Here is a 26224-nt window from a genome sequence, read left to right on the forward strand (position 1 = left end):
TTCTCAGAGATAATGCATTTATAAACAACAAAGAAACGGTTACAAAGATGGCCGTGGTAAGTGGGTGTATATATATATATATTTATATATATATATTTATATATAAATCCATGTCCCATTCAAATGGCCCCAATACCTCCGGGATCTAAGTCCAGTCCAAACTCTTCCTTCTCTATCGTCTCCTTTGCTTTGGGTTTCATAAAGAACACAAATGTCCTGAAACTCCTTGGACCTAGCTGGCTCCCAGGGCCTACAGATGGGGAAAGCCTCTGAGAACACGGCTTTGGCCAAAAGGGGAAAGGACTGGTTGGGGGACTGAAGAGTGACTGAGGAGGGGAAAGGGGAGGGACCAATACTCCAAGGAAAACTCTTCCCCTCTTTTTTTTTTTTTAAACCATATGGGAAATCTTTGGCCCCTTGGGGACCACAGTCTCTGTCCCTTGGTAATCCAGAGATTCATACCAGGAGGTCTTAATTCCAGCTCCCTTCCCCCCAATACAAATCTCCCTCCCACTGCTTCAGGCAGAGCAAGAGCAGAGGCCAAGTTAGAGAACAAAACGAACTTGTCCTTCTGTATGTGAAAACGGGGCAAGGGGCTGGGTCCAGGGGTCCCTCTTTTCCAGTAGCTTGGAGAGGTCAACCTCTTGGTCTATCCCCTTTTGCTGGGGTTACCCAAACTTCTGAAGTGGGGGTGTGGGGAGGAAGATCTCAGGTTTGGCATATTTCAAGGAGGCCACAGGAAAGCCTCTTCCTTAAATACTCGCCACCCCCTTCCCCACTGCAACTTTCATAGCCCTTTGACCATATGATTGTAGGGAATACAGGTGGGCCCCACTTGGCAACTCAGAATTCCTTTTCAGACCCAAAGAGCTATTGCTCTTTGAGCAAAGAGCTAGGAACATGGTGGTGTCCTTTGTGGGAAGCTGAAGCCAAAGGCCCAAGAAAGTAGAGCCAAATCCTGCCACTTGCCAGGGGTCGGGGAGTGTGGGGGGTGCAGGTTGGGAGGACAGAGATGGGGCCTCTTCTCTTCCCTCAGTCAGGTGCAATCAAGTCTCTAGGAGCTGGCCAGGTGCTCCACCTGGATGGTGCTGGTGGTGACTGTGAGGCAAATGTCCTTATGGTGCTCAGCTGTCTTGTAGGAGGTCAGGTCAAAGGAACACTGGGGTGGGGGATTAGGATTGCTGTCCCCACCACCCCCACCTTGGGGGGCTGCCCCCGGGGGCTGGAAGTGCTGTTGTTGCTGCTGCTGTTGCTGCTGCTGCTGTTGCTGCTGTGAGGCCTGGGAAGCTTGAGCTTGAGCTTGAGCCTGAGCCTGAGCCTGAGCCTGAGCCTGGGCCTGGGCCTGGGCCTGGGCCTGGGCCTGAGCTTGAGCCTGAGCCTGGGCCACTGCTGCTGCTGCAGCAGCTGCTGCCGATACTGCCGATACCTGCTGCTGCTGGAGATCTGGAGCATTGTGTTTTCGCATGTGTTTCATCAGATATGTCTCCTGAGGGATTTCACAAAATGGTTATGAGAAGGGGAAAATCCAGAATGTATTTATAGGCTGGTTTCTTTTGGTTTTCAGGATAAGTGCTTCTTAGTAAGACACCCCATCCCCATTATATAGAATTAACAGCCAATTATCTATTCATGTACTGACTGAGTCTGAAAAGAGGCATAAAACCAATTTATTAAATTAGAATGAAACTTAAGAAGATACCTTGTTTACTCCCAGACTTTAGGAGTTGGTACTTTTTTTTTTTGCATAAAGGTAAACCAAGAAGCATTTATCAAATACCTACTATATGTCAATCAGCTAGATGACTCAGTGGACAGAGAGAGAGAGAGCACTGGGCCTGGAGTCAGGAAAACCTGAGTTCAAAACCAGCCTTAGACACTTACTAGCTGTGTGACAATGGGCAAGTCATACAATGGAGAAAGAAATGACAAAACACTCTAATATCTTTGCCAAGAAAACCCCATTGATAGTATGGTCCACAAGGCCATAAGAGTTGTACACAACTGAACAACTACAATATGTCCAGCACTGTGAAGGCAGGTCATCTCATAACTTCTTTATGGGATCTAATAATTCTTTAGGTAGAGGATAATTTAAATTCTACAATTCTAAAATCATGCTACAGTGGGTCATTTTTAAAAAGCGAGATGAAGAATTGCTGTTCATGAACAGCAATCATGTAATCCACTTCTCCCAGACTACACTATCTCTTATAAGACACTTCCACTGTAGATAGAAAGATTTCCTTTTCTTGTAGGTCAAGAAATCACTAATGCAGAGCTATATAAAAGGAGCACTCACCGACGTATATGCACGACTGCAAATGGAACAGGTATACACTTTAGCATGCTTCACTGTGTGTGTGGATAGGTGCACCTCTAATGAGGCTGCATCTGTATATGCTCGATGACAGTTGTGGCACTTGAAGGGTTTGTCTTTGTTGTGCTGCCGTCTGTGGGACTGAGTGAAGGGTGACAAACTATGATCAGTATTTAGCACTCTGTTGCTCCCCACCCCACCCTAAATACACATCAGAGAAACTGTATCATCAAGCCTTTCCCAAGGAAGCCACTCTCAGTAAGGGAAAGGCTAGACTGAGGTGTCTGGTCTCTTAGGTACTATCTGAGCCCAGATAAAAAGGTTTATAATGGGGATTCAGGAAGCCACATGTAAACATGATATGTACTGGGATTCATATAGTTGTAATGCTAATGCTTAAAGATAGTCTGGACCTAAGGATAGGGTCTGCTCAAGTATTCCTACTGGTGGGGCAGTTACCTGCAAGTTGGAGAGTTGAGTAAAGGCCTTTTCACAGCCTGGGTGTGCACATTTGTATGGTCTGTCTCCAGTATGGATTCTGCAAGGGGAGAGAAAAGCAGAAAAGAAAGAAAATTAACAATGTTACTCAAATTTGGTTCTTGGAGAATCAACCCTTTTCCAGGTCCTCCTGTCCCCTTCCTGTCAGTCACAGCCACTACTTTTCATCAGAGCTTGGGTACACATTTCTTCCCAAGACCTAGGAAGTTAAGTACCTATGCCCCCACAGGGTGGGCATCGTGTAACTTTCTTTGCAGTTCAGCCCTGACAGCAACTTCATCCAATCAGTTCTCAGAGTCATATCTCAGACCATGGCAAGAAAGCGACTTCCCATGTCCAACCTCCCCATTCCCCACATTACATCCAAGAATCATGCCCTAAACCCTGAGTGATACACCAAGGGAGACTGCTGCAAAACCCAAAGCTATGTCAATCTTGGAGAGCAAGGCTGATAATGCATGTAACAGATCCTATGACTCTACCTAGCCAGGCAATGAAGTGCCAAGAAATGCCTCACTTGTACTAACTAGATCATTTCATTCCTATACCATCGTTCTCTCACTAGGCATGAGCCGAAGATGCTTGAAGGTTTGACATCTGACACCCACTTCTGATCCAGGACCTGGAGACTATACCTTCAGCTAAATGCTTGTCAGCTCATTCAAATTACAGCCCAAAAAGCCACCATCATCATAGAACTTGTCATTTCCCATAATGGATAACTTGAAATTTTTTTCTCTTTCCAGAGTGAGAGGTTTGAGCATCTACAAAGGTAGAAGTTTATATCCACGGCAGGTCTGTCAAAGGCCCCATGGGGTGGGGTGGTTGGAAAGTGGTCCCACAGTGAGATTTGAGAATCCATGATTACAAGACCTTCCTGAGTGTCAAGCTCTGTTCCTCCACTCTTTCCCATATTCACATTCAAATGGCATATGATCACTAGGCACCCTTGTGAAGCTGATAAAGAAGCTGTTTCTCAGATGGCTGAAGACTCTTAGGCTTCTGTGATGTTCCAATATTATGTTGCAGTTGGGAACTGGGGTCATGGCTTTCTTCTGGTCTCCCTTGGAGTCTCACTGGCTGGGCTGGGTTGGTTTTCACTAGACTGGTACCTCACTACAGGAGCCATCATCTTGATCAGGAATCCTTTGCTTTGTGAGATGAAATGAGGGTCCCACAAAGTCAATGCCCTATGGGATGTTGATCTGGTTTCTTCCAATCAATTTCCACTGCAAGGGAAATATCTTGCAAAGTGTGTGCATGTGTGTATATTTTAGGGGAGGGTACTGGGGAGAGGGGAGAAGTCGTCTCTGCTCCAAGTCTGTCTCCATCTCCCATGTATCAGGGGTATGGCATAACAGCCATTGTATCTCCCTGGTACATCTCTGCCCCGCACAAACTCTCCTGGTACCCACTGATGTCTCCAGCGCTGTTACTCAGTCCTCTCTCTCTCTCTCTCTCTCTCTCTGTTCTGCCAGTGATGCTCTCCTCCAGCCAGGTCTCTCCCCTGCCCCCTGCATGCGGGTTGTTGTGTGTGTCCAGGGCGGGGGTGGGGAGGGCATGCCAGCGGGGGGGCGGTCGCCCGCCACTCTCCCTTACCGTGTGTGCTGCTGAAGGTGGGAGAGCTGGCGGAAGGCCTTCTGGCAGTAGGAACAGGTGTAAGGCTTGGCCCCCGAATGGATACGGAGGTGCTGGGCCAGGTAGGAGCTGTTGGCGAAGGTCTTGGAGCAGTGCGGGCACTTGTGGGGCTTGACAGTCTCCGTGTGCAGCTTGGAGTGGATCCTGCCGGAGAGGAGAGGGGGAAGGGGGAAGGAGGAGGAGGAAGCAGTTCGACACCACGGGCTGAGTTCTCCACTGGGTGAAATGACGTTGCTTGACAGATGAAAGTATTGCCCCCCCTCCTCCCAAAGACACTCACAGACCTGACTAGAACTAAATGAAGAGGAGACCCAGTTCTAGATGATTGCTTGATACAAGTTGGTAGCAAGAATGGTAGAGAAATGGTGAAGAGCTGCTATGCTTGGCTCCTGGTAAGCAGGCAGTAGAAATCAGAGCTTGTGGTACAAGGAAAGAATACTGGATTTGGAGTCAAAAGACCCGGTCTGAATCCCAATTTTGCCACTTAGTACCTTAGGTAAGTAACTTAACCTCATCTGTAAAATGAGAGGCATGGGAGTAGATGACCTTCTTTAAGGTTCCTTCAAGCCATAAATCTATAATCCTATGAATTCCTTCATCCTCTATAAAGTCACACACAACACAGTTCCCAGGGATACCCATTCAAAGGCAATAATTTGCACACAGAACAACAAAACTCCTGATAATTCATAAGGCCAAAAGATAGATCCATACCTTATCATACCTGGGTCTGAATCTAAGCATAAAGCAAAAGTAGGGCCTGTTCTGAAGAAAAGCTACACACATGGGCAAAACCCATGACATCAATACAGATTCTATAACAGGATCCCAGAATTTCCCATGCTCCCAAAATTGCTAAGGAGAATCCCTCATAGAGAGCACAAGAAGACAGGGTTCTTGAAGAGTAAACCAGAGAATCGCAGAGAATCAAGAGCTTATCTGGGAGGAAGGACAGGCACAGGAGCCTGGGTATGGACATAGTGAGGATAAAGGGATGGAAGAGAAGGGTGCTTGCCTTACCGTGTGTGCTGCTGGAGGTGGGAGAGCTGGCGGAAGGCCTTCTGGCAGTAGGAACAGGTGTAGGGCTTGGCCCCTGAGTGGATACGGATGTGCTGGGCCAAGTAGGAGCTGTTGGCGAAGGTCTTGGAACAGTGCGGGCACTTGTGGGGCTTGGTCTCTGTGTGTGACTTGGAGTGGATCTGCATCTCCGACTTGGAATAGAAGGTCAGCGAACACATCCGGCACCTGGGCCCAGCCAGGGCAACAAATTAGACACGCCCCCCACCAAAACATAGATAATCCCATACCCTCCTCCCGTGCTAAGTCCAGCCCTAAGTGAGAAGTTCAACCATATGGAAGATCATGACATGTATTTTTTCTGCTCTTAATTCTTAGATTCTGAATTTCTGTCTCCTCCCCCTGTGGAATCCCTCAACCGTAAACTGGAAAAGGCACCCCATGCACTCAAGTCCGCAGGGAGGCAGTGAAGAGCTAGATTCCTACAAAGTGACCTTCCTTCTTCTTGGAGAACTTTGAGCATCAATCTAATTTCCCCCCCACCACAAAGAACAACTTCTTGTTCTAAATCTTTCCTCTTTCCCAGGTATATGTACGTAATTCCAGTCTATCAGGCTGAAGAAAGTGTCAGCCTCACTTGGAACCACTTTTATTCAATATTTAAGTGGGATAAAAGTCCTCCCTGCTCTGCTATGCCATCAACTAGAACAGGCTTACAGAAAAGTCTTCAGGCATCATATTAGTTAAGATTTGGCTGAGGCTCTGGGCAGGGGCTATGTCAGCTGGAACTCAATTATTTTATCTCAACAAGAAACGGCAACAAAGCTTAAAAAAAGAGTAACAGAATAGAAGCCAAAAGACTTGGATAAGTTCCTTTTCTGAGGCTCAGGTTCTGTTCTTTTCCTCTTACTGTAAAACGTGAGAATGATCACTGACATGTTCCTCCTGTAAGTATGTTGTTGTTGTTGGTTTTTTTTTTTGCAGGGCAATGAGGATTAAGTGACTTGCCCAGGGTCACACAGCTAATAAGTGTCAAGTGTCTGAGGCTGTCCTTGAACTCAGGTCCTCCTGACTCCAGGGCCAGTGCTCTATCCACTAAGCCACCTAGCTGCCCCCTGTGTATGTTTTAAGAGCAATCTGTCAAAGGTTCTGAGCTCCTCAAGAGGTAAATATCGGGGCAGCTAGATGGCACAGTGGATGGAGCACCGGCCCTGGAGTCAGGAGTACCTGAGTTCAAATCCGGCCTCAGACACTTAACACTTACTAACTTACTAGCTGTGTGACCCTGGGCAAGTCACTTAACCCCAATTGCCTCACTTAAAAAAAAAAAAAAGTAAGTATCATGGCTGCTAGCTTTTAATTTAAATACAGACCTCTCCTCCCCTTACAAAAGCTTTTACTTAAATTCTAGTACTTCAGTCCAATCTCCCTTTGTAGATTCTACATCATCTGGCCCTTTAGGGGGAATAAAGGATAGGGAGAAGAGGAAATGTACTTTTCAAAAAGGAAAAATGGTGAAGAAACCCTTGATGGAGTCAAAAGTCCTGGGTTCTGATTGTAGGATGTTATAGGCTTGCTTGCTTCTCTAGACTTCATTTTTCTGATGAGACAGTTAATATCTACTGCCTAGAGGTGCACAGTAAAGACACTCTGGGCTTTCTCAACAGAAAATGTCAACCACCACCAAATACTGAATTCATTATATTAAGGAAAGCAGTGCCAGCGATAAGACAGTTTTGCTATTTATCTCACACTGTTCAACATTTTTATTTGAAGGGTCCAACATTACCCTCTGTGGGTGAAATTTTTTCTTAAGAGGTAGAGGAGTAACTCAATTCTCAATGTATGCCAAAATCTAAAGGGGGTTTTTTGGGTTTTTTGGTTAGTTTTTGAAGAGTAAACACACCAACTATACTCCCAATGTTAGGGTTATTAAAAAAAAAAAACAAACAGGTCCATTTCAATGCAGTTTTCTGGTACAGAAAATGTTGGTAAACTTAAAGTCACTGCTAAAGGCAAAGATCACTATTCTAGTATAATGAAATTTGATTTCTTGGATATAAACTTGATTTCATAGAAAAGAGGAGACAGAAAATTGTTAATAGATATACAATCTCAGAAATGTAAATATCTTGCTCTCATGCCATCTGTCCTGTATGGCAGAGCTGTCAAACTCCTGGCCCTCAAAACTTCTCAGTGTAATTTAGATTATGTTTAACAAAATAAAAATGTAAATGACATAAATAATGTTAATTTGTGCTTTTCCACTGTTTTTGAGTTTGACACCACTGTTCTAAGGTGCTCAAGGCACCCTTTCCCCCCTATTTTATACATGAGAAAACCAAAGCCTTAATATATTAGGTGAATCACCCAAAGTCCCATAGCAAGACCTGGGTCTTTAGTTTTGCCAGTACCCACGATTTTGTTCTTTGACATGGTAAGTCTGCAGCTATTTACATGGGCTCCCCTTTGCTAGAAGGAAGATTCAAACAGTTCATAATTTTGTTTCTGTAGAAATTCCCTTTTATTACCTAGCATAGGTTTAATTCTGCTCACTCTACTTTCTTCCAGTACACAGCTTCTCTCTGTGACAATAGCCAGCTAATCCTGGCTCCAGAAAATCAGTGCTCCCAAATCAGAAAGTACAACATAATGAATCCTGTCATTTCCCTATGCTACTACAGTTTTTGAAACTTAGAGTCAACTCTATGGCAGATTAGAGAGGATATGAACAGAGGTGTGCAGAGGCAGAACACCTTGAACTGTCTAGAGAAGTTAAGAGTTCTGATGTTAGACCTGGAAAGGACCTTAAAGATGGCCCGACTTCTTCATTTTACAGATGAGGAAACTTGGGTCCAGAGAGGTCAAGTGACTTAAGGTCACACAACTAGTTAGGACAGAGTTGAAACTATGGTGTATGTGGCATTCCAGCAAGACACCACCACCCTAACCTGAGCTTTTTTTTCTTTTTAAATTTTCTTTTTTTCTAACTTGAGCTTTTGATATAGATGAATCTGTATCTAGAAGATGGTACCTTGCTCTAATTAATCCCAATGTGTATCCAGATTTACAGAAAACAAAGAGTGGTATTCATTTTTTTTGTTTTGTTTTTTAGAGGCAACTGGGGTTAAGTGACTTGCCCAGGGTCACACAGCTAGTAAGTGTTAAGTGCTGAGGCCGGATTTGAACAAACGTAATCCTGACTCCAGGGCCAGTGCTCTATCCACTGAGCCACCTAGCTGCCCCCAGGTTATTCATTTTTACAAAAGGATTCATGTTGATTCCTTTTAGAAATAAGCTTGAGTGCATTTAAAATGATAGAATTTACAAAAAATGGAGTCACAACCTTTCGAGAAAACATTTGTGTGTAAAGTGAAGTAAGAGGCTGAAGAACTATGGTACATGATATTTTTTTTGGGGGGGGGGGTTAAGTGCCCAGTAACAATTTTCTAAGTAGAGGAAATGGCACTCAGGAAGAATGACCACTCTCCATGGTGAAGTTACATGTAGTAAATAAATAAATGCTATCAATCACTACTCATCCATTTCTTCTAAGCTCAAATCATTTTACAAAATATTACCTAGGTAAATACTCCTAATACCACTAGAAGGGAGGCATAAAACAGAATTCTCTCCATTTTACAAATGAGGAAACTGAGGCCCAGAGAGGGGAAAAGGACTTGCCCAGGGTCACACAGCAAGTTGGTGGTGGAGCCTGAATCCATGAGCCCAGGGCTCTGTCCATTTCCTGTGCCGCAGTTTCCCTGGCTCCTAAAATGGGAACAACATTGCCCTTCTGGGTATATTAAGGAGAGAAACCAGCCTCCCATTCAAACATGTCTGCTTCTGTCCGAGACTATGCTTTGAGCTTACTCCCACTTTACACATGAGGGTCAATGCTCCCCCAAACCACATGAGCCTTTTTTAGCTTGGAGATCATGGGTTTCTAAAGGGTAAGGTCTATCTTTAGTATTCTGTTTGTATAGTATACCACATGCAAACAAGTATTTGATAAATACTTATTGAAGATAGACAACTCTGAAAAAGACAGGATCAGAAAGTCTGATCTGGTCTATGTTAATTAGGCACTGAGCAAACATCTACATTGACTACATATGGCTTTTTTAAAGGGAGGGAGGGGAAAAGAGGAGAATGAGCTATTGTTTTCATTTTTTTTCCCTATGTAGGCCCCTACCATCATCCCAACTATGTTGGGGCAAGAAGGTACAGGGATCAAACAGGCATTATAGCCACAAGGAGGAACGTAGGCTGGGTCAATAATTGTCAGAAAGATATCCTGGAAAAGCAGGGATGGAAAATTCATGCCTCAAAATATATCTGAGAATAGGCAGGGGATCTCAAGTTGGAACTTGGACCTCTGAAGAATGAGAGGTAAACTCCAAAAGTACTTGCAGAATTTTCCCTATTTCACTCTATGACCCCAAACAGGTCACTGCTAAGACACCCCAATGCAGAGGCAACAGAAAGGAGAAGTAAAGTGGGGACAAAGTACTGAGGAAGTCATGTACCCTCCCCCACCCCTGGTCCCACCCACTCTCCTACCCCCAAACAGCCCTGACATGCAACTGGGTCTGACATGAAAGAGTCACCCAATAGAGTCCTGGTTTGAAGCAGGACGCAAAATGGAGCGGCTGAAATAGTGATCCTCACCCCATCCGGCCCCCTGGCTCTGCCCCCCACCTGTAGGTCTTGCCATCCTTCTGATGGTCTTCGTCATCCTCAGGGGAGAGCACATAAGGGTCATTCATCTCAGGCAGCCCTGATTCCTGCATCCGCTTCTTCTTTCGGCCCCGGGGAGGCTTGGGAGCCACAGTGCCACCACCCCCACCACCCCCACCTCCCCCGCCCCCTTCTTCTGCCAGAGCTGATGCCACCTTCTTGGAGAGGTCAGGGACCACCTGCAGGGCTTGGGAGCCAGGGGGAAGGGCTGACACAATCATGGGAGCTGAGATGGGGAAGGTCTGAGCTGAGGAGGCTGTAGTCACTAGAGAGCCTGAGGGGGATGTGATCACCAAGCCTGGACCTAGGAGTAAAAGAAAGATGGGATTATCATCTCAGCCCTGGTACCTTACCTTACTTCATTTGAAGTCAGCAGAGAATACTGAATTGAATCGCCCCACTCTGCACAATGTCTGAAAACCCTAAATCCCATAATAAAAAGTCTCTTACTCTAGGTTCCCATTGCTACCCTACCCCCTACCTGAGCACAGTGAAACCTATCCCTCAACTGGAATCCTTTTTCTTCTCCCCTTAAAACTGCACACACTTTTGACACTTAATAACAGGATTTCTGAGAGATAGCATACACATATCCCATTCTCTCCAGTGAGAGCTGAACCATCCCATCTTGAAGCCTGACCATGGCTTTTCAACACCTCAGACAGTGTAGGGAAGGGTGAGTGGAGTTGCTTACCAGCAGTCATTAGTCCTGTGGATGGCACAGGCACCACAGTGATGTTCTGAGTGACCGAAGCCTGGCTATGTGGTGTCAGCTGATCTGGCTTGGTATCGGCATCCATGCTGATGCCGGATGGCAGGGGTACTGAGGCAGGCACTGTTAGCAGGGTGGGGTAGTGAGGTGGAGCCAGACCACAGCCTTTCTCTGGTAGCAGCTGATCCTTCATCTTGTTGATGAACATCGTGTTTTCTATCTAAAGGAAGAAAAGTCTGTTATCAGAAATGAGCCAAGATTATTTTCTTCCCTTCTCCACAGTTTCTCCTTCTTTAACATATAATGGAAATGAGCAAACTAAGAGCTGGCACCCCTATTCTTCTAAAGGGAGTCTAGAAGAGAAAGGTCACCTCATACTTACATTCAATTTAGAGACAGGAGATACTCTGGGGGTAGACACTGATTAGTCTGGTTCTAGTCTTGCCCAGCAGTTCCGTGGTAGATAGAAATGATATACCACTATTTAAAGCTGAACAATAAAAATACTACCTTGTATTTGCGTAATGCTCTAAAGTATACAAAACACTTTTATGCAAATTTTCTCTGCTGATCCTTACACAATTCTGTGAGGTAAGCAGACACTATTCTTCTCATTTTACAGATGGAGAAATGAAGACTCACAGAAGTGACTCGCCCAAGTACACTTGGCTCCTAAGTGGTAGAATAAAGACCAGGAGCTGGGCACCTGACCTCTGGGGTCCACTGCCCTCTCTACTATACTACATGTGTGGGGGGAGAAGAACAAGTTAGCATAACCTACCTGTCCTGAGACTGTGGGAACTGCTGGCCAGAAGTATGGGGAAGAATTGAAGTGAGATTCTTCCATTCTACCTGGAGGGAGGGGAAGAGAGAGAGGGAGGGAGGGAGGGGGAGGGAGAGAGAGAGAGAGAGAGAGAGAGGGAGAGAGAGGAGACAAATCACACTCAGGAAGACAATGTAAAACATCACTGTGGAAAGGAAAGGAGGCATAGAAGGCTCCTGGTGCTCTCTTCTGAGGGGGAGACCTTAGGATCTGCTTCTCAGTGGAAGTAGTCTGCAGTGGTATCCTAAGGTATCCTTAGGTACTTTCATAACTGTAGTGATGAATGAGTTAATAATTCTAAAAGCTCCACACTGCTCGCATTTGCTCTCCTTTCCCAATACAAAGGGAGTTAGTGTTACTTTCTCTTTATAACTGAAAGAGAAACTGAGCCCTAGAGAAAGGAAAGAATGGGCCCATAGTCACACACTAAGTGGCAAAGTTGAGAATAACAATCAAAAAGTCTTTCTGGCCTTTTCCTCTATTCCTTATTGCCTCACACTCCTTTTCCTGGAATGAACAAGTAAAGTTTTCCAATCTTCCTGTTTTATTTAGAGATTCTGGGATAAATTTTAAGAAAATGACAGAAGTAATCAAAATTAATACTGACTTATTAAAATTCTAGCTGCTTGTCCATGGAGTAGTGAAATATAACTCTTCCCCACATCACCAACAGGTTCAAAGACTTATAGATTTGGAAGGAACCTCAGAGGTCACCTAAGGCAATGCCCTTATTTTATAGATAAGAAATTAAGGCTCAAGGAGGTTAGTTAAGTTAGTACTCTTATAAGTGGAAGAGGTGACATCCCAAGAGGTTGAATGAAGTTCACCCAAGAGTGGTTTGGGACTGGGCAAAGAAATATGGCTTCACACAATGACTAAGGAACCTGGGAAAGTTCTTCAACAATGTATCATGGAATGCATCTCAAGTCATCTTAAAATCTAGTTTCTCAGGGGGCAGCTAGGTGGTGCAGTGGATAAAGCACCAGCCCTGGATTCAGGAAGACCTGAATTCAAATCCAGCCTCAGACACTTGACACTTGTTAGCTGTGTGACCCTGGACAAGTCACTTAACCCTCATTGCCCTGCAAAAAAACCCAAAAAGCAAAACAAACAAAAAAAGTCTAGTTTCTCATCCTTCTTCATAGAGCTTATTTATTAGTTCTTTCCTAGCGATACTAAATAGAATTTTCTGTTTTTTTGTTTTTTTTTTTGTGAGGCAGTTGCGCTTAAGTGACTTGCCCAGGGTCACACAGCTAGTGTCAAGTGTTTGAGACTGGATTTGAACTCAGGTCCTCCTGAATCCAAGGCCAGTGCTCTATCCACTGTGCCACCTAGCTGCCCAGAATTTTCAATTCTTACAAAACCTTTACAGTGAGGTAGCATCCAATTTTGCCCTCCTTCCTTGTAATAAGGGATCTTTGGCTAGAAAACAGAGGAGGGGAATGCACCAAACCTCTGAAGACAGAACTTCCTGTTGTTTTTTTAAGTGTCAAACTAAAAGTTAAAATATCTCCTGAGGGGCAGCTAGATGGCGCAATGGATAGAGCACTGGCCCTGGAGTCAGGAGTACCTGAGTTCAAATCCAGCCTCAGACACTTAATACTTACTAGCTGTGTGACCCTGGGCAAGTCACAACCCCAATTGCCTCACAAAAAAAATAAAATAAAATATCTCCTGAAACAAATTTAATAAAGGCAAGTATTAATTCTGTTTCCTAATATTAGCTTTTAATTTAGAAAGCTTCAGTTTTTTTTTTATTTTAAATGTTTATTTTTAGGTACCCTAAAATAGACTTTAAGGATACCCATGGTGAGAGTTAACTTTTTTTTTTAATATTTTATTTTTTTCCCCGTTACATGTAAAGATAGTTCTCAACTTTTGTTTATACAAGCTCTCCAATTTCAGATTTTTTTCTCCCTCCCTCTCCTCCCTCCCCCCTCCCCTAGACAACAGGCAATCTGATATAGATTTTATATATATATACATATATATATAACATTAAACATATTTCTGCATTAGTCATGTTATAAGAGAAAAATCAGAGCAATGATGACAAACCTCAAAATAGATAAACATCAGCACCAAAACCAAAAGAAGTAGTATGGTTCATTCAGTATCTATACTCCACAGTTCTTTTTTTTCCCTGGATTTGGAGATCCTCTTCCATCATGAGTCCCCTGGAACTCTTCTGTACAATTGCATTGGTGAGAAGAATCTAGTCCATCACAGTAGGTCAACACACAATGTTGATGATACTGTGTACAATGTTCTTCTGGTTCTGCTCATCTCACTCATCATCAGCCCACGCGAGACCCTCCAGGTTTCTCTGAACTCCTCCTGCTCATTGTTTCTTACAGAAAGCTTCAGTTTTAACAACCAACCACATTATACAATCCAAGGAGATTGAAAGAAAATCAATCCCAACTAGCTTTTGAGAGCAGGAGCTATGTATATTCTACTTCTATTGACTCCCAACATCCTATCCACTCCAACATCACCTAGCATGGTATTTTTTAAAAATCAAATTAACGTTTAAAAAATTGACAAAAATCTGCCTTTTCTCTTCCTACCTCCCCATCTTTATCTGCACTGAAAAAGAAAGGAAAAGGGGAGCAGCTAGGTGGCGCAATGGATAGAGCACCAGCCCTGGAGTCAGGATGACCTGAGTTCAAATCCAGCCTCAGACTTATTAGCTGTGTGGCCCTGGGCAAGTCACTTAATCCCAATTGCCTCAAAAAAAAAAAAAAAGAAAGAAAGAAAGAAAAAAAAGGAAAAAAACCTTTGTAAGAAATATACACAGTCGAGTAAAACAAATCCCCCAAATGGCCATGCTCCCCAAATTCTATGTCTCAATTTGTAGTCTACCACCTATCTGTCAAGTCCACCATCATAAATCTTCTGGATTCATGGTGGGTCACCATAGCATTCAAAGTTTTAAAAGTCTTTCAAAGTTGTCTGTCTTTATAAAATTGTTGTTACTATATAACTTGTTCTTCTGGTTCCACTCACTTCATTTTGTATCAATTCATACAATTCTTCCCAAATTTCTCTAAAAGCATCTCCTTTTTATCATTAACTTACATGTAGCAGAAGAGTATTCCATTACATTCATATACCATAACTTGTTCAGCTATTCCCTAACTGATGATCACCTCCTCAGTTTTCAGTTCTTTATCAATGCAAAAAGATGATATGAATATTTTTGTCCATCCTCCCCTGCTCCCCACTTAATTTTTAAAAAAATTTATGGAATAAAGCATTTCCATAACATTGATACAATAAAAAAGATGATTGCAAATCTTATATGTACAACTTGCTATTCTTTTCAAGTATACAACAAAATTATCATGTAGATTTATTTTTTTCTTCCCTCTCTCACCCCTACCCTAGAAATGGCTACCATCAAACACAAATAGGTATACACATGTAAAATTGTTCTATACATAATATAGATGCAGATAGCTTCTTCCTTCATACGTCTTTTATAGTTAATTTGGGTCTTTATAATAGTCAAAATAACTTATTTGCCCAGTCTTTCTTTTTTTTTTTTTGCAGGCAATCAGGGTTAAGTGACTTGCCCAGGGTCACACAGCTAGTTAAGTGTCAAGTGTCTGAGGCTGGATTTGAACTCAGGTACTCCCGAATCCAGGGCCAGTGCTTTATCCACTGCACTACCTAGCTGCTCCCCAGTCTTTCTTAAGATAATACTGATGCTACTGCATACAATGTTCTCTTGGTTCTGTTCATTTTGCTCTTCATTGTTTCAAGCAAATCTTTCCCAGTTTTTCTAAAATCATTTCACTCGGTATTTTTTAATATAGTACAGTAGTATTCCATCACAATCATACACCACAACTTGTTCAGCATCTCTGCAATATCCAGTTCTTTGCCACCACAAAGAGAGCGGCTATAAACACTTTAGAACATATAGGTTCTTTTCCTTTTCCCCTAATCATCTTTGGAAATAGACCAAGTAATGGTTACTGGGTCAAAGGGTATATAGGTAGTTTAATAAACTCTTTGGACATAATTCCAGATGGTTCTCCAAAATGGTTGGATCAGTTTATAGTTCCAATAATGAATTCTTGTCCCAATTTTTCCACATCCCCTCCAACATGTTACTTTCCCCTTCTATCATTTTAGCCAGTCTGGTAGGTGTAAAATTATATCTCAGTATCGTTTTAATGTGCATTTTTCTAATCGATAATGATTTAGAGCATTTTTTAATGACTATAAATTGTTTTGATTTCTTCACTGGAAAACTGCCTGTTCATATCCTTTGACCATTTATCAATTGGGGAATTAACTCGTATTCTTATAGACTTGACAAAGTTCTTTACATATATTAGATGAGACCTTCATCTGATAAATTGTCTATAAATTCCCTCCTCCCCCAATTTTGTTTTCCTTCTGATCTTGGCTAATTGTTTTTAAGTTTTTTGATCTAATGTAACTGAAATTATCCACTTTACAAATGACGTTGCTCTCTGTTCATAAATTGTTCATCTATCTATAAGTCTGAGAAGTAATAAGTAAAATGTTCTCTGCTCCTTTTAAAAAAACAAATCTCTATGCAATATAAATCTAGGAATTTTATCACTGGTTCAAAGGGTATGCAAAGTTTAATAACTTGTGAGGCTTTCCAGAATGGATGGAGCAGTTAACAGCTCCACCAGCATTTGTCATTTTCTTTTTACCAATCTGATGGGTATAAAGTGGAACCACACTATTTTGTCTTTCTCTAATTATTAGTGATGTACAGCATTTTCTCACATGGCTATTATAATGACTTGGATTTCTTCCTCTAAATAACGGCCGGTTGGGGGCAGCTAGGTGGCGCAGTGGGTAAAGCACCGGCCCTGGACTCAGGAGGACCTGAGTTCAAATCCAATCTCGGACACTTGACACTTACTAGTTGTGTGACCCTGGGCAAGTCACTTAACCCTCACTGCCCCACAAAAACAAAACAAAACAAACAAACAAAAAAATAACTGCCGGTTCATGTCCTTTAAATCTTATCATTTGGGAATGGCTCTTATTCTTATAGATTTGAATTAGTTTCCTATTTATTTTAGAAATGAGACTTCCTCAGAGAAACTTTCTATAAGGATTTTTTTCTCCATTTACCACCTTTTCTTTCTTTTTACATTAGTTGTATTGGGGGCTTTTTGGTGGAAAAAACTTTTTGTAATAAAAATTGTCCTTTTTATCTTCTGTGATCCTCTCTATCCCTTGTTTGGTCATGAACCCTTCCCATATTCAGATATCTGAAGATTTTGTTTTTTATATTGGTAATTTGATTTTCCTTTCTTAAAAAAAATCAAATCAATAAATGATTCATCCATTTATTTATTTAGAAGGTCCTGGTTTTGTTAAATTGTTGTGGAGGGGGAGTTTTTTTGCTTTCAATTTTGTTATGCTCTTTGATTTTTAGGATTTCTATTTTAGTATTTTACTTTCTTAAAAAATATGTGATTTTTGGGGTTTTTTTAGTTTGCATGCCCAATTCATTGATCTATTCCTTCTATTATTAATGAAAGTGCTTAGAGATAAAAAATTTCTCCTAAGGCCAGATTTGGCTGCATCCCAAAAATTCTGGTATACTGTCTCATTGTTGTCATTATCTTTAATGAAATTATGTCATACTATGATTTGTTCTTTGACCCACTAGGATTCACTAGGATTCAGTTATTTAGTTTCCAATTTATTTATTTATTTATTTATTTTTGACGGGGCAATGGGGTTAAGTGACTTGCCCAGGGTCACACAGCTAGTAAGTGTCAAGTGTCTGAGGCCGGATTTGAACTCAGGAACTCCTGAATCCAGGGCCGGTGCTTTATCCACTGCGCCACCTAGCCGCCCCTCCAATTTATTTTATTTATTTATTTATTTCTCGGTAAGGCAATTGGGGTTAAGTGACTTGCCCAGGGTCACACAGCTAGTAAGTGTTAAGTGTCTGAGGCCGGATTTGAACTCAGGTACTCCTGAATCCAGGGCCAGTGCTTTATCCACTTCGCCACCTAGCTGCCCCAATTTATTTTTAATAATTTCTTTAGTGACCCTTTACTGAATATAATATTTGTTTTATTGCATTATTGGAAAGATGAGCTTAATATTTCTTCTTTCCTGTATCTGTGAGATTTTTTATGTCCTAATACATGGTTGATTTTTATAAAGGTGCCATGCACTGATGAGAAATGTGTTTTCTATTTCATAATCTCTAGAGGAATATAATATGTAACTTTTCTAAAATTCTATTCATGTACTTAATTCTTAAAAAAATGAATCTATCTAGGCCTAGGGAGGTTACACTGAGGTCCTCCTATACTATAGTTTTATTGTCTATTCCCCTTCCAATTCATTTAACTTTTCCTTCAAGTATTTAGATGGTATATCATTAAGTGCATATGTTTAGTATTGATATTAATTTGTCAATAGTATCAACTTTTCCCATTTTAATTCAATCTATTATTGTTGCATTGTCTGAAATTATGACTGTTTTTTCTTTTAATTTCAACTGAAGCATAAAAGATTTTTACTCTAGCAACTTATTTTAACTCTATGAATTTTTACGTTTCAAGTGTGTTTGTTGTAAAGAACATATTATTGGGCAGCTAGGTGGCACCGTGGATAGAGCACTGACCCTGCAGTCAGGAGTAACTGAGTTCAAATCCGGCCTCAGACACTTAACACTTACTAGCTGGGTGACCCTGGGCAAGTCACTTAACCCCAATTGCCTCACCAAAAAAAAAAAAAAAAAGGAAAGAAAGAACGTGTTATTGGAGTCTACTTTCCAATCCATTCTACTATCCTCTTCCCATTTTATGGGTGAGTTTATTCCATGCACATTCAGTTATAATCATTAATTGTGTACTTCCCTCTATCCTATTCTCTTATGCTTTTCATTCTTTCTCCCCATTTCCATCTTCTAGAGAAGAAAGTGGTGAGAAAGAGGGATGCTCAGCACCAGTACTCTAGGTTTGACAAAATCTGCTTCTGTTCTTCTGCTCTTTTTCTCCTTCCTTCCCCAGAACCCAATCAAAGGTTGTCATTCTTCCTTTCCCTACTTTTAAGTCTCTGAGATCTCTCTTGTAAGCTAGAGTTCATTTGGGTATACTCTTCCTCCCTTTGACAAGTTCAGAGGAAAGTGAGATTCAAATGACACTTGCTCCCCACTCAACCCTTCCTCTTTGTTTGTATACTTTTACTTGTTTACTTTTTTATGTGAGATAATTTCCCTACTCTTCTTCCTCCAAACCTGCCCTCACATCCCTCTCTATTCCTTTTCCCTTCCCCTCCTTCAAGATAGAATAAAGCTACTAAGAGGCCCTCTGTTTCATTAGACTCAATTATCCCTGATGATACTTAGAACATAAACAGTTTATCCTTTAGTCCTTATGACTGCTCAATTACATTCAACTTTTTATATTTCTTTTGATGCCCGTGTTTATATTTCAAAGTTTCTACATAGTGCTGGTCTTCCTCAGAGATGCTTGTAAATCCTCTATCTTTAAAGAGCCATTTGTCCTCCTGAAGGAGTATAATCAATTTTGTTGAGTAAGTTATTCTTGGTTGTAAGCCTATGTATCTTTTGTCTTTCTGAATACTATATTTTAAGCTCTCTACTCCTTTAAAGTTGTGCTGCTAAATGTTATGTATTCCTGATGGTGGCTAATCAGTACTTGAATTCTGCCTTTTTGGCATGCTCGCTGAATTTTGTATTCGACCTAGAAGCTCTGGATTCTGACTATAATGTTCCTTGGAGTTTTCTTTTGGAAGTTTCCTTTAAGAAGTGGGCAGTAGTCATTTCTATTCTCACTTTGCCCTTTAGTTCTAAGAGATCTGGGCATTTTTCTTTTATCGTTTCTTGAAATGACTCTTTCGCCATGACTCTCAAATAGTCCAATGAGTCTGAAATTATCTTTCCTCAATCTCTTTTCAAGGTCAGTTTTTTCCATGAATTAAATTTTATATCTTCTCTTTTTTGTCTTGAAACTTCGTTTTTACATCTTGTCTTGTGAAGTTACTATCTTCTATTTGGTCCATTCTACTTCTTAGAGAATTTGTTGCTGAGTAAAGTTTAGTACCTCTTATGCCAAGCTGTTAATTCTCTTTCCAGTTCTTTCTCTAGATCTTTTCCACTTTTTTCCTATTGTGATATTTTATTTATAAAATTATTTAATTAAAAAATTGTTGGGGGACAGCCAGATGGTACAGTGGATAAAGCACTGGCCCTGGATACAGGAGGACCTGAGTTCAAATCCAGCCTCAGACATTTGACACTTACTAGCTGTGTGACCCTGGGCAAGTCACTTAACCCTCATTGCCCCACAAAACAAGAACAAAAAAATTGTTGCTTCATCTCTTCAGGAATTCTCATTCAACTTGTAACGAAACTGTGTTTTTCTTTGAGGCTTAGCTTGTATTCGAATTGTATTTGGAATTACTCTTTTTCTCCTGGATTTGTGTTTCGTACATCTCTATCACCAGAAGAACTCTTTATAGTGGGAGTCTCTTTTTTGTTTGTTCATTCTAGCCTACCTCCTTACTTCAGACTTTATATCAGAGTCACACACTCTGAATTTCTGGAGGGAATATCTGGGTCATACTTGTGCTTTCTTCAGTCCTGCTGGTATTTCCTGGGGTATTGATATTTCATCACTCTAGATTTCAGGCTGGGGACCTGCAAGCTTTAGGTGTTCTCAAAGCAGTATGATCCAGGGCAAAGTCTGACTGCTGCCCTCTTGGTGTGAGTACTGCAAGTTCCTGTCCTAGGTTTATGTCTGAGCAACCTAAGTGTGGGCTTATCCTTGGTTGAAGTTCCAAAAGACTGCTGCTAGATTCTGCCATTATAAGCTAGTTGGAAGGCTTTGCAAGTTTGGAACAACAGAACAACAGGGTTCCCTTTGGTCTTGGATTCCTTCCATGATTATCCTACTTCAGATTTCAGACTAGAATGGAAATTGGAATTGAGACCCTACGTTGCTTTCATGGTCAAATCCAAGCAATTGCTGCCTACTTCCTTACCTGTTCCTCTCTGGATACATGGTCTAGGGTCGGTGACCACTCTCTGCCCAGGATCATCATCCCTAGGTACAAACCCCTTCCCCTTCAGTCTCATATTGGATCTGTGTGAGTCACAGCTGCCAGGTGGCACCCACTTTTGCACAAGGTAAACCCCCTCTGTGTTGGATCTGGGACTTCTCTTTGCCCTAGGGTAAAGCCATGGACAGCTCACATAGTACATTCCTGGCTAGACTGCTATTCCCATTGTCTGTAGACCTGTCTCCTATACTGACCTGTGTTGGGAAAATAACTCAATGTGGGGTTTTTTTTGTACTTCTCAGTGTTATATTTTCTAGATCTTTAGCTGTCAAGGAGAGTTTACCTATATATCTTTCTGTTACTTAGCCATCCTGATAGTCTCCCACCTAGTATGGTATTCTGCTTTTAGTTTTTTATTAAATCTTTTTTAAAATTGAAAAGGAATGTTTGCTACAAATACAAATAAGCTCCTAATACAATGTTAGAGGTCAGCCCTACCTCCTGCAACATCCTGCTGTACAATTTCCCGGTTTGTAGGGAAAACTGATAGGAATAAAAACATTGAAAACTACTAGGAATTAGAAGTTAAGTTTGGAGAAGCTAAAAGTGACAGCTCATTATACATTTTTCCTATAAAGAGGACTGGTTTTGAAGCAAAGAGACCTGGGTTCAAATACCAGCTACACCTTTTGCTGAAGGAACTTAGATGAGTCACTATCTCCAGTTTCTCCATCTGGAAAATGAGGATAATACTTGTACCACCTACCTCAAAGAATTGTTATGAGGGAATACTCTGTAAACCCTAAAAAAGCAACCAAGGCAAGCTATTCTTTCTTTCTTTCTTTCTTTTGGTAAGGCAATTGGGGTTAAGTGACTTGCCTAGGGTCATATAGCTAGTGTCAAGTGTCTGAGGTACTCCTGAATCCAGGGCTGGTGCTTTATCCACTGTGCTACCTAGCTGCCCCGAAAACTATAGATTTAAAACATCCAAAAGTCACAGCAAGAGACTCAATATTAATTCTATTACTTATTATATTCCACCTTGCAACCTCTTACAAGTCACCATCCTTATCAAAGCCATCATCCCAAAAGATACATATCAAAATGCAATACTGAATAAAACATGCACAAACCCTGAACTACCCACTGATAGCTGGCTCCAAAACAAAGAAAGTTGGCTCTGCTGGCTATACCATTGTAGTCAATAATAACTATGGGTCCTATACTAGTCTGGAGAGAAATAGGGAAGCTTCTGACCCTACAGTGAGATGACAGTGGAAAACCATATCAATCAACAAACATTTATTAAACATCTCACTGTGCTAAGTGCATTTAAGGAATTTTAAGAGGTTGGGAATCAGAAGCCCTGGATTCTACTGACAAATTCTTCACTGAAAGGCCTTTGGAGAAGGCTCTCTTTAGGTATCAACAGTACCATCATTAAGGAGGAGGATTATTTTAACATTACTACAGCCTTGAATTTAGATGGCATTTTTCTTTTAAAAGGCTCAAAGAGCTTCATACATACACATATTACTTCACTAATACTCAAAAGATCTGGTAAGCAAAGGATCTGGGGGAATTTATACTATAATTGAGAGAGATAAGTAATTTGTCTGAGGTCACAAACAGACAACACAGAATTCTAACCTATGATACTGCTACTAAAAGATAAAATAAAATGATGATGCTCGTGCCGACAGAGTATCATCCTATGACAAAATTGTGAGTAGAGAGACCAGCTCCCTTGATTTCCCTATTATAAATAACAAAGTCACATATTATTAGAGTCACAGTTTCTTTTCCCAAAGAAGATATACTCCTTTTATATAGCTTTTAGAAAGAAATCCTTATCCATCAATCAATTCATTCATCAGCATCTGGATGTGCAAAGCCCACTGCTAAGCACTGGGGAATATTCTGATTAACTTGGCCCACTTGATAAAAAAGAATGAGACAAAATCCTTGAGTTCTTGATTTATACCTTCTCATTTCAACATATGGCTTTGGATAATTCACTGTTTCCTTAAGCCTCTACCTGGGGAGAATGAACTTCAGAAAACCAAGTTTATAAAGCAGAAAAGGTAGAGGTAAAAGTTTTATACTAAAGAACAACATGCTTGAAGTGCTTCTGTGAAGAAAGATGCTAGAGAAATACTTTAGCAAGGATAAAAAGTTTTTTGTTTTTGTCCACCCCCCCCCCCATAGTAGTAGAGCAACAGAGGGAAGTGATAATGAGAATATAAGAATCAGGTAAGTTTGGGCAGCTATAATTAGACTAATGGCTAGAGACCACATAAACTGAGAAGCCTCACAGAGAGAAATAAGGTCTGAGCTTTTGCCTGTACACTTTAGTTCAATGACATCAAGCACACAAGGAATTTCAAAGAACAATCAAATACGCAAATGGAATTGAAGGAAGAACTTCTCACATGTCTTGAAAACTGTCCCTACTCTGTTGGACAGGAATCACTGTTCCATGTCCAAACAACTCAACCAAATTATTACCAATAAACAGCCTTCCATTTAGCATAACAACTCCTCATCCAGCATCCTTGGGATTCTAAATTAGTAGGGGTGTCTTTGAAAACACTTTCCTCTCGTGCTGACATTCTCACCAAGAATAATGGTAGGACACATAAGGAAAAGGGAAATTGGGTACTGGAGAGCCTGGGGTCTCTTAACGATAGGATGGTAAGGGCTGTAGGGAGGAAACTTGTCTTTGATACAGATGTAAAAAAAACCTAAACTTAATAGTCACCGTTAACTCAGGGTCCTAAGGAAAGCAAGCCCTATAAACCACTCCTTACGGGCTAAAATTAATTTGAAGTAGTTACTTGGAGAAATGAATTAAGAATTCAAACCCTATCTGTCTACAAAAACACATGTCTTGTTCAGTTTTGATTCAAACCAATCACTAGTTTACTCTACCAAGGTATGCCAGAATATTATTTCTTTCTACCTCTCAAGTCTTACAATCTAACAATTATAAGAAAGAATCTTACAATTCTTTCACTATGCAAGAATCTTTTTTTGGCTAGTTTTATATTTAATTCCAAACCTAACTCCTAAGACAATTCTCAGTTTATTTCAAACTGAGCTCTAACTCTGAACTCTCAGCATCTGATATCTGTGCCCCCAAATCACAATTCTCTGGGACCACACACTAGCTGCTAGAATTTCTCAATCAACAGCTATACCTTAAACATCCCACTGCTAAAGGCAAAGGAAAGAGGCTTACTCTAAGCTGTGCTTGCTCCAACAGCAGGAAACCACTGTTAAGCAATGCCACATGGGAACACAAGTAGCATCTCTTTAAATGGCACTGTGACCATTTGGGGTGGTTTAACCTGGGACTCCCACCCCTTCGTGAATAGCCTAAAAGGGCCACCCAGACCAATATACTGAGGTTCCCCAAAAGCTAAGTCTGAGTATCTTTTTCAAAACTGGAGCAAGTCTAAATTGATTTAGTACAGGTTAACACTTCTCCAATAATAAATGCCATAATTAACTTGTTACATAAAGAAAAATATATAATATGGTTAAAATGACCCTCTCTTACCCCAAACTAAAACTTCCCCTCTTTATGTTAAATGTTTCTTACCCTCTCTCTCCTCCTCCTTCTGTCCTATTCCTCCTCCTTCTCAAGGCTCCCGCACTTTCTGAAAACAAAGTGTCTGTGTTAGAATGGTCAAAAAGGATGTAATTAATGAGGTGCCTGGAATCTCTGAGGACTTCCAATCTGTCAGCTGTCAATCTGGAGGGAAGACAAAATTCCTGCCTCTAACCCAAGAGAGGGAAGGTTACAATAACAGGAATTTAGTCACTAAGTAGAAAGAGATTTAATCCCTAGTAACAAAGTTGAACTATCTTCACCATTTAAGTACCGGTTGAAAGGACCCCCCCCCCCCCCCCCCCCCGGGAGAGCAGAGCTTAGATACTTAATTCCTTCTCACAGGTAACCGAGGGGCAAAAGCCAGGAAAAAAAGAGGTTGTGGGAGGAGGGGGAAGAGGGCAGTTTGGTCACCTCCCACCTATGAGGACAAATCTGGAAACAGAACTAGGATGGGGGTGCCCCAAGTTCTTGTGCCAGGAGGCAGACTCCTTAGTGCAGGCCTAGACACTCCCATTGGCCATTTCCCCCCAACCCCTAAGAGGACTTTGTCCCTTATCTGTCAAGGGCCCCATACCAGGGAGCCCCTCTGGGTCAAACCGCAGTCCCTTCCCCCCATAAGGGTCCCCTCTGCGCTAATAAATCCCTTCTTCCCCTAAGACAGCCGATAAGAGTCTCCCCCCTTGCTCACGCCCCCTTCCTCAGAGCCCTTCTGGGGCATCGGATCCCTCCCCTCCAAGAGCCAAGCTCCGACACCCACCAGAAACCCACCCCCTACACCCCCACTCCCACCATTCCCCCCGCCCCCCCCACCCCAGCGCCCGCTACTCCACAACCACTTCCGGTTCCGGGAGGGGGGGGGGAGACACACACACGGAGCCCCCCCACCCCCACCCCCTTCGGGACAGGGAGGAGGGAACGCGGAGCGTGCAGGCAGCAGCAGCGGCGGCGGTAGCAGCGGCAGCGGCGGCGGCGCGAGACTCACCCGGCTCCAGCGGCTGCAGCAGCAGCAGCAGCAGCGGCGGCGCGAGAGTCAGAAAGCTGCTCGGGAGGGGGCGGCGCGTGCCTTTTGCCGGGAGGGAGGCAGAGGGGTGGGGGGGAGGGAGGGAAATGGGATGAGGGGAAGTAGAGCTCCAGAGAGCGCGCGCACTCGGGGCGCTGGGCGGACCGACCGACCCTCCTGCCCCCCGCCCCGGAGGAGTGTGTACACACACGGACGGACACACATACACACACACGCCCCGCTCTACACACCCGCAGGGCGGGGGCGCGAGGCACTTGGCGCCCCCCCTCCCCTCCACTCACCCGGAAGTGCTGCTGGCGCTCCTGCACTGAAGAACCCAGATTCCTCCCCTCCCCACCCCCCTCCCTCCCCCCTCCCCCCACAGGCCTGGAGAGGAGCCGCAGCGGCGAGAAGGCGGGAACACCGGAAACGAAGGAGGGGTGGGGAAAGGAGGGAACTGGGGTGGGAGGAGGGGGGGGGAGGGTGCAAAGGCCCAGTCACTTCCGGGAGCGGCTAGAGCGAATCTGGTAGTGTGGGCACCTGGGGAGACAGACACCCCCGAGGCGGAAGTCGGGTTGAATGAGGGCGGAAATGGCTTCGGCAAAGGGAAATATTTCAATGGTCAGAAGTGAGCGTGACGTTAACCGGAACTAGTGGGGGTAAGTAAGGGCAGAAATGAACTCAGTATCCTCAGGAGGCCATGGGGGTGGGGGGGGGGTGAGACTTTTGGTTGAAGGAGGGAGGATCTTGGCCTCATAAATTATGAAGCCGTTCTTCTAAGGTAAGGGGGGGGGTCCTTAAAGGGCAAGGATGTTATT

General features: G+C 42.5%; 1 protein-coding gene across 9 annotated transcripts; it reads right to left on the reverse strand.

Moving 5' to 3' along the window:
• ZNF384 (zinc finger protein 384) lies at window positions 1-25767 on the reverse strand. 9 transcript variants are annotated; one of them, XM_043966838.1, is made up of 11 exons: window positions 25709-25767; window positions 24395-24452; window positions 11704-11774; window positions 10905-11142; window positions 10142-10514; window positions 9155-9241; window positions 5474-5698; window positions 4415-4597; window positions 2777-2855; window positions 2300-2458; window positions 1-1486 (listed from the first exon to the last, which is right to left on the reverse strand). In XM_043966838.1, the coding sequence occupies exons 3-11, from the start codon at window positions 11767-11769 to the stop codon at window positions 1055-1057; spliced, it is 1842 nt and encodes a 613-aa protein (XP_043822773.1). In that variant the 5' UTR covers window positions 11770-11774; window positions 24395-24452; window positions 25709-25767; the 3' UTR covers window positions 1-1054. The 9 variants fall into 9 exon arrangements, with proteins under 9 accessions (XP_043822773.1, XP_043822775.1, XP_043822774.1 ...); XM_043966840.1 differs by lacking the exon at window positions 25709-25767 and adding an exon at window positions 25389-25696 and having other exon boundaries at window positions 11704-11770; XM_043966839.1 differs by lacking the exon at window positions 25709-25767 and adding an exon at window positions 25389-25696.
• Window positions 25768-26224: the final 457 nt, after the last annotated feature.

The sequence above is a fragment of the Dromiciops gliroides genome, chromosome 5 (genome assembly GCF_019393635.1).
Source record: "Dromiciops gliroides isolate mDroGli1 chromosome 5, mDroGli1.pri, whole genome shotgun sequence".
Taxonomy (NCBI): Eukaryota; Metazoa; Chordata; class Mammalia; order Microbiotheria; family Microbiotheriidae; genus Dromiciops; species Dromiciops gliroides.

Coding starts and splice junctions, on each gene's coding strand:
- ZNF384 (XM_043966838.1), bottom strand. CDS start 11,769: ATGGAAGAATCTCACTTCAATTCTTCCCCATACTTCTGGCCAGCAGTT. Junction 9,242..10,141: donor GAGCCAGGGGGCCGGATGGG/GTGAGGATCACT, acceptor TTCCCATTTTAG/GAGCCAGGGAAACTGCGGCA. Junction 2,459..2,776: donor CTCAACTCTCCAACTTGCAG/GTAACTGCCCCA, acceptor CCCTTCACTCAG/TCCCACAGACGGCAGCACAA.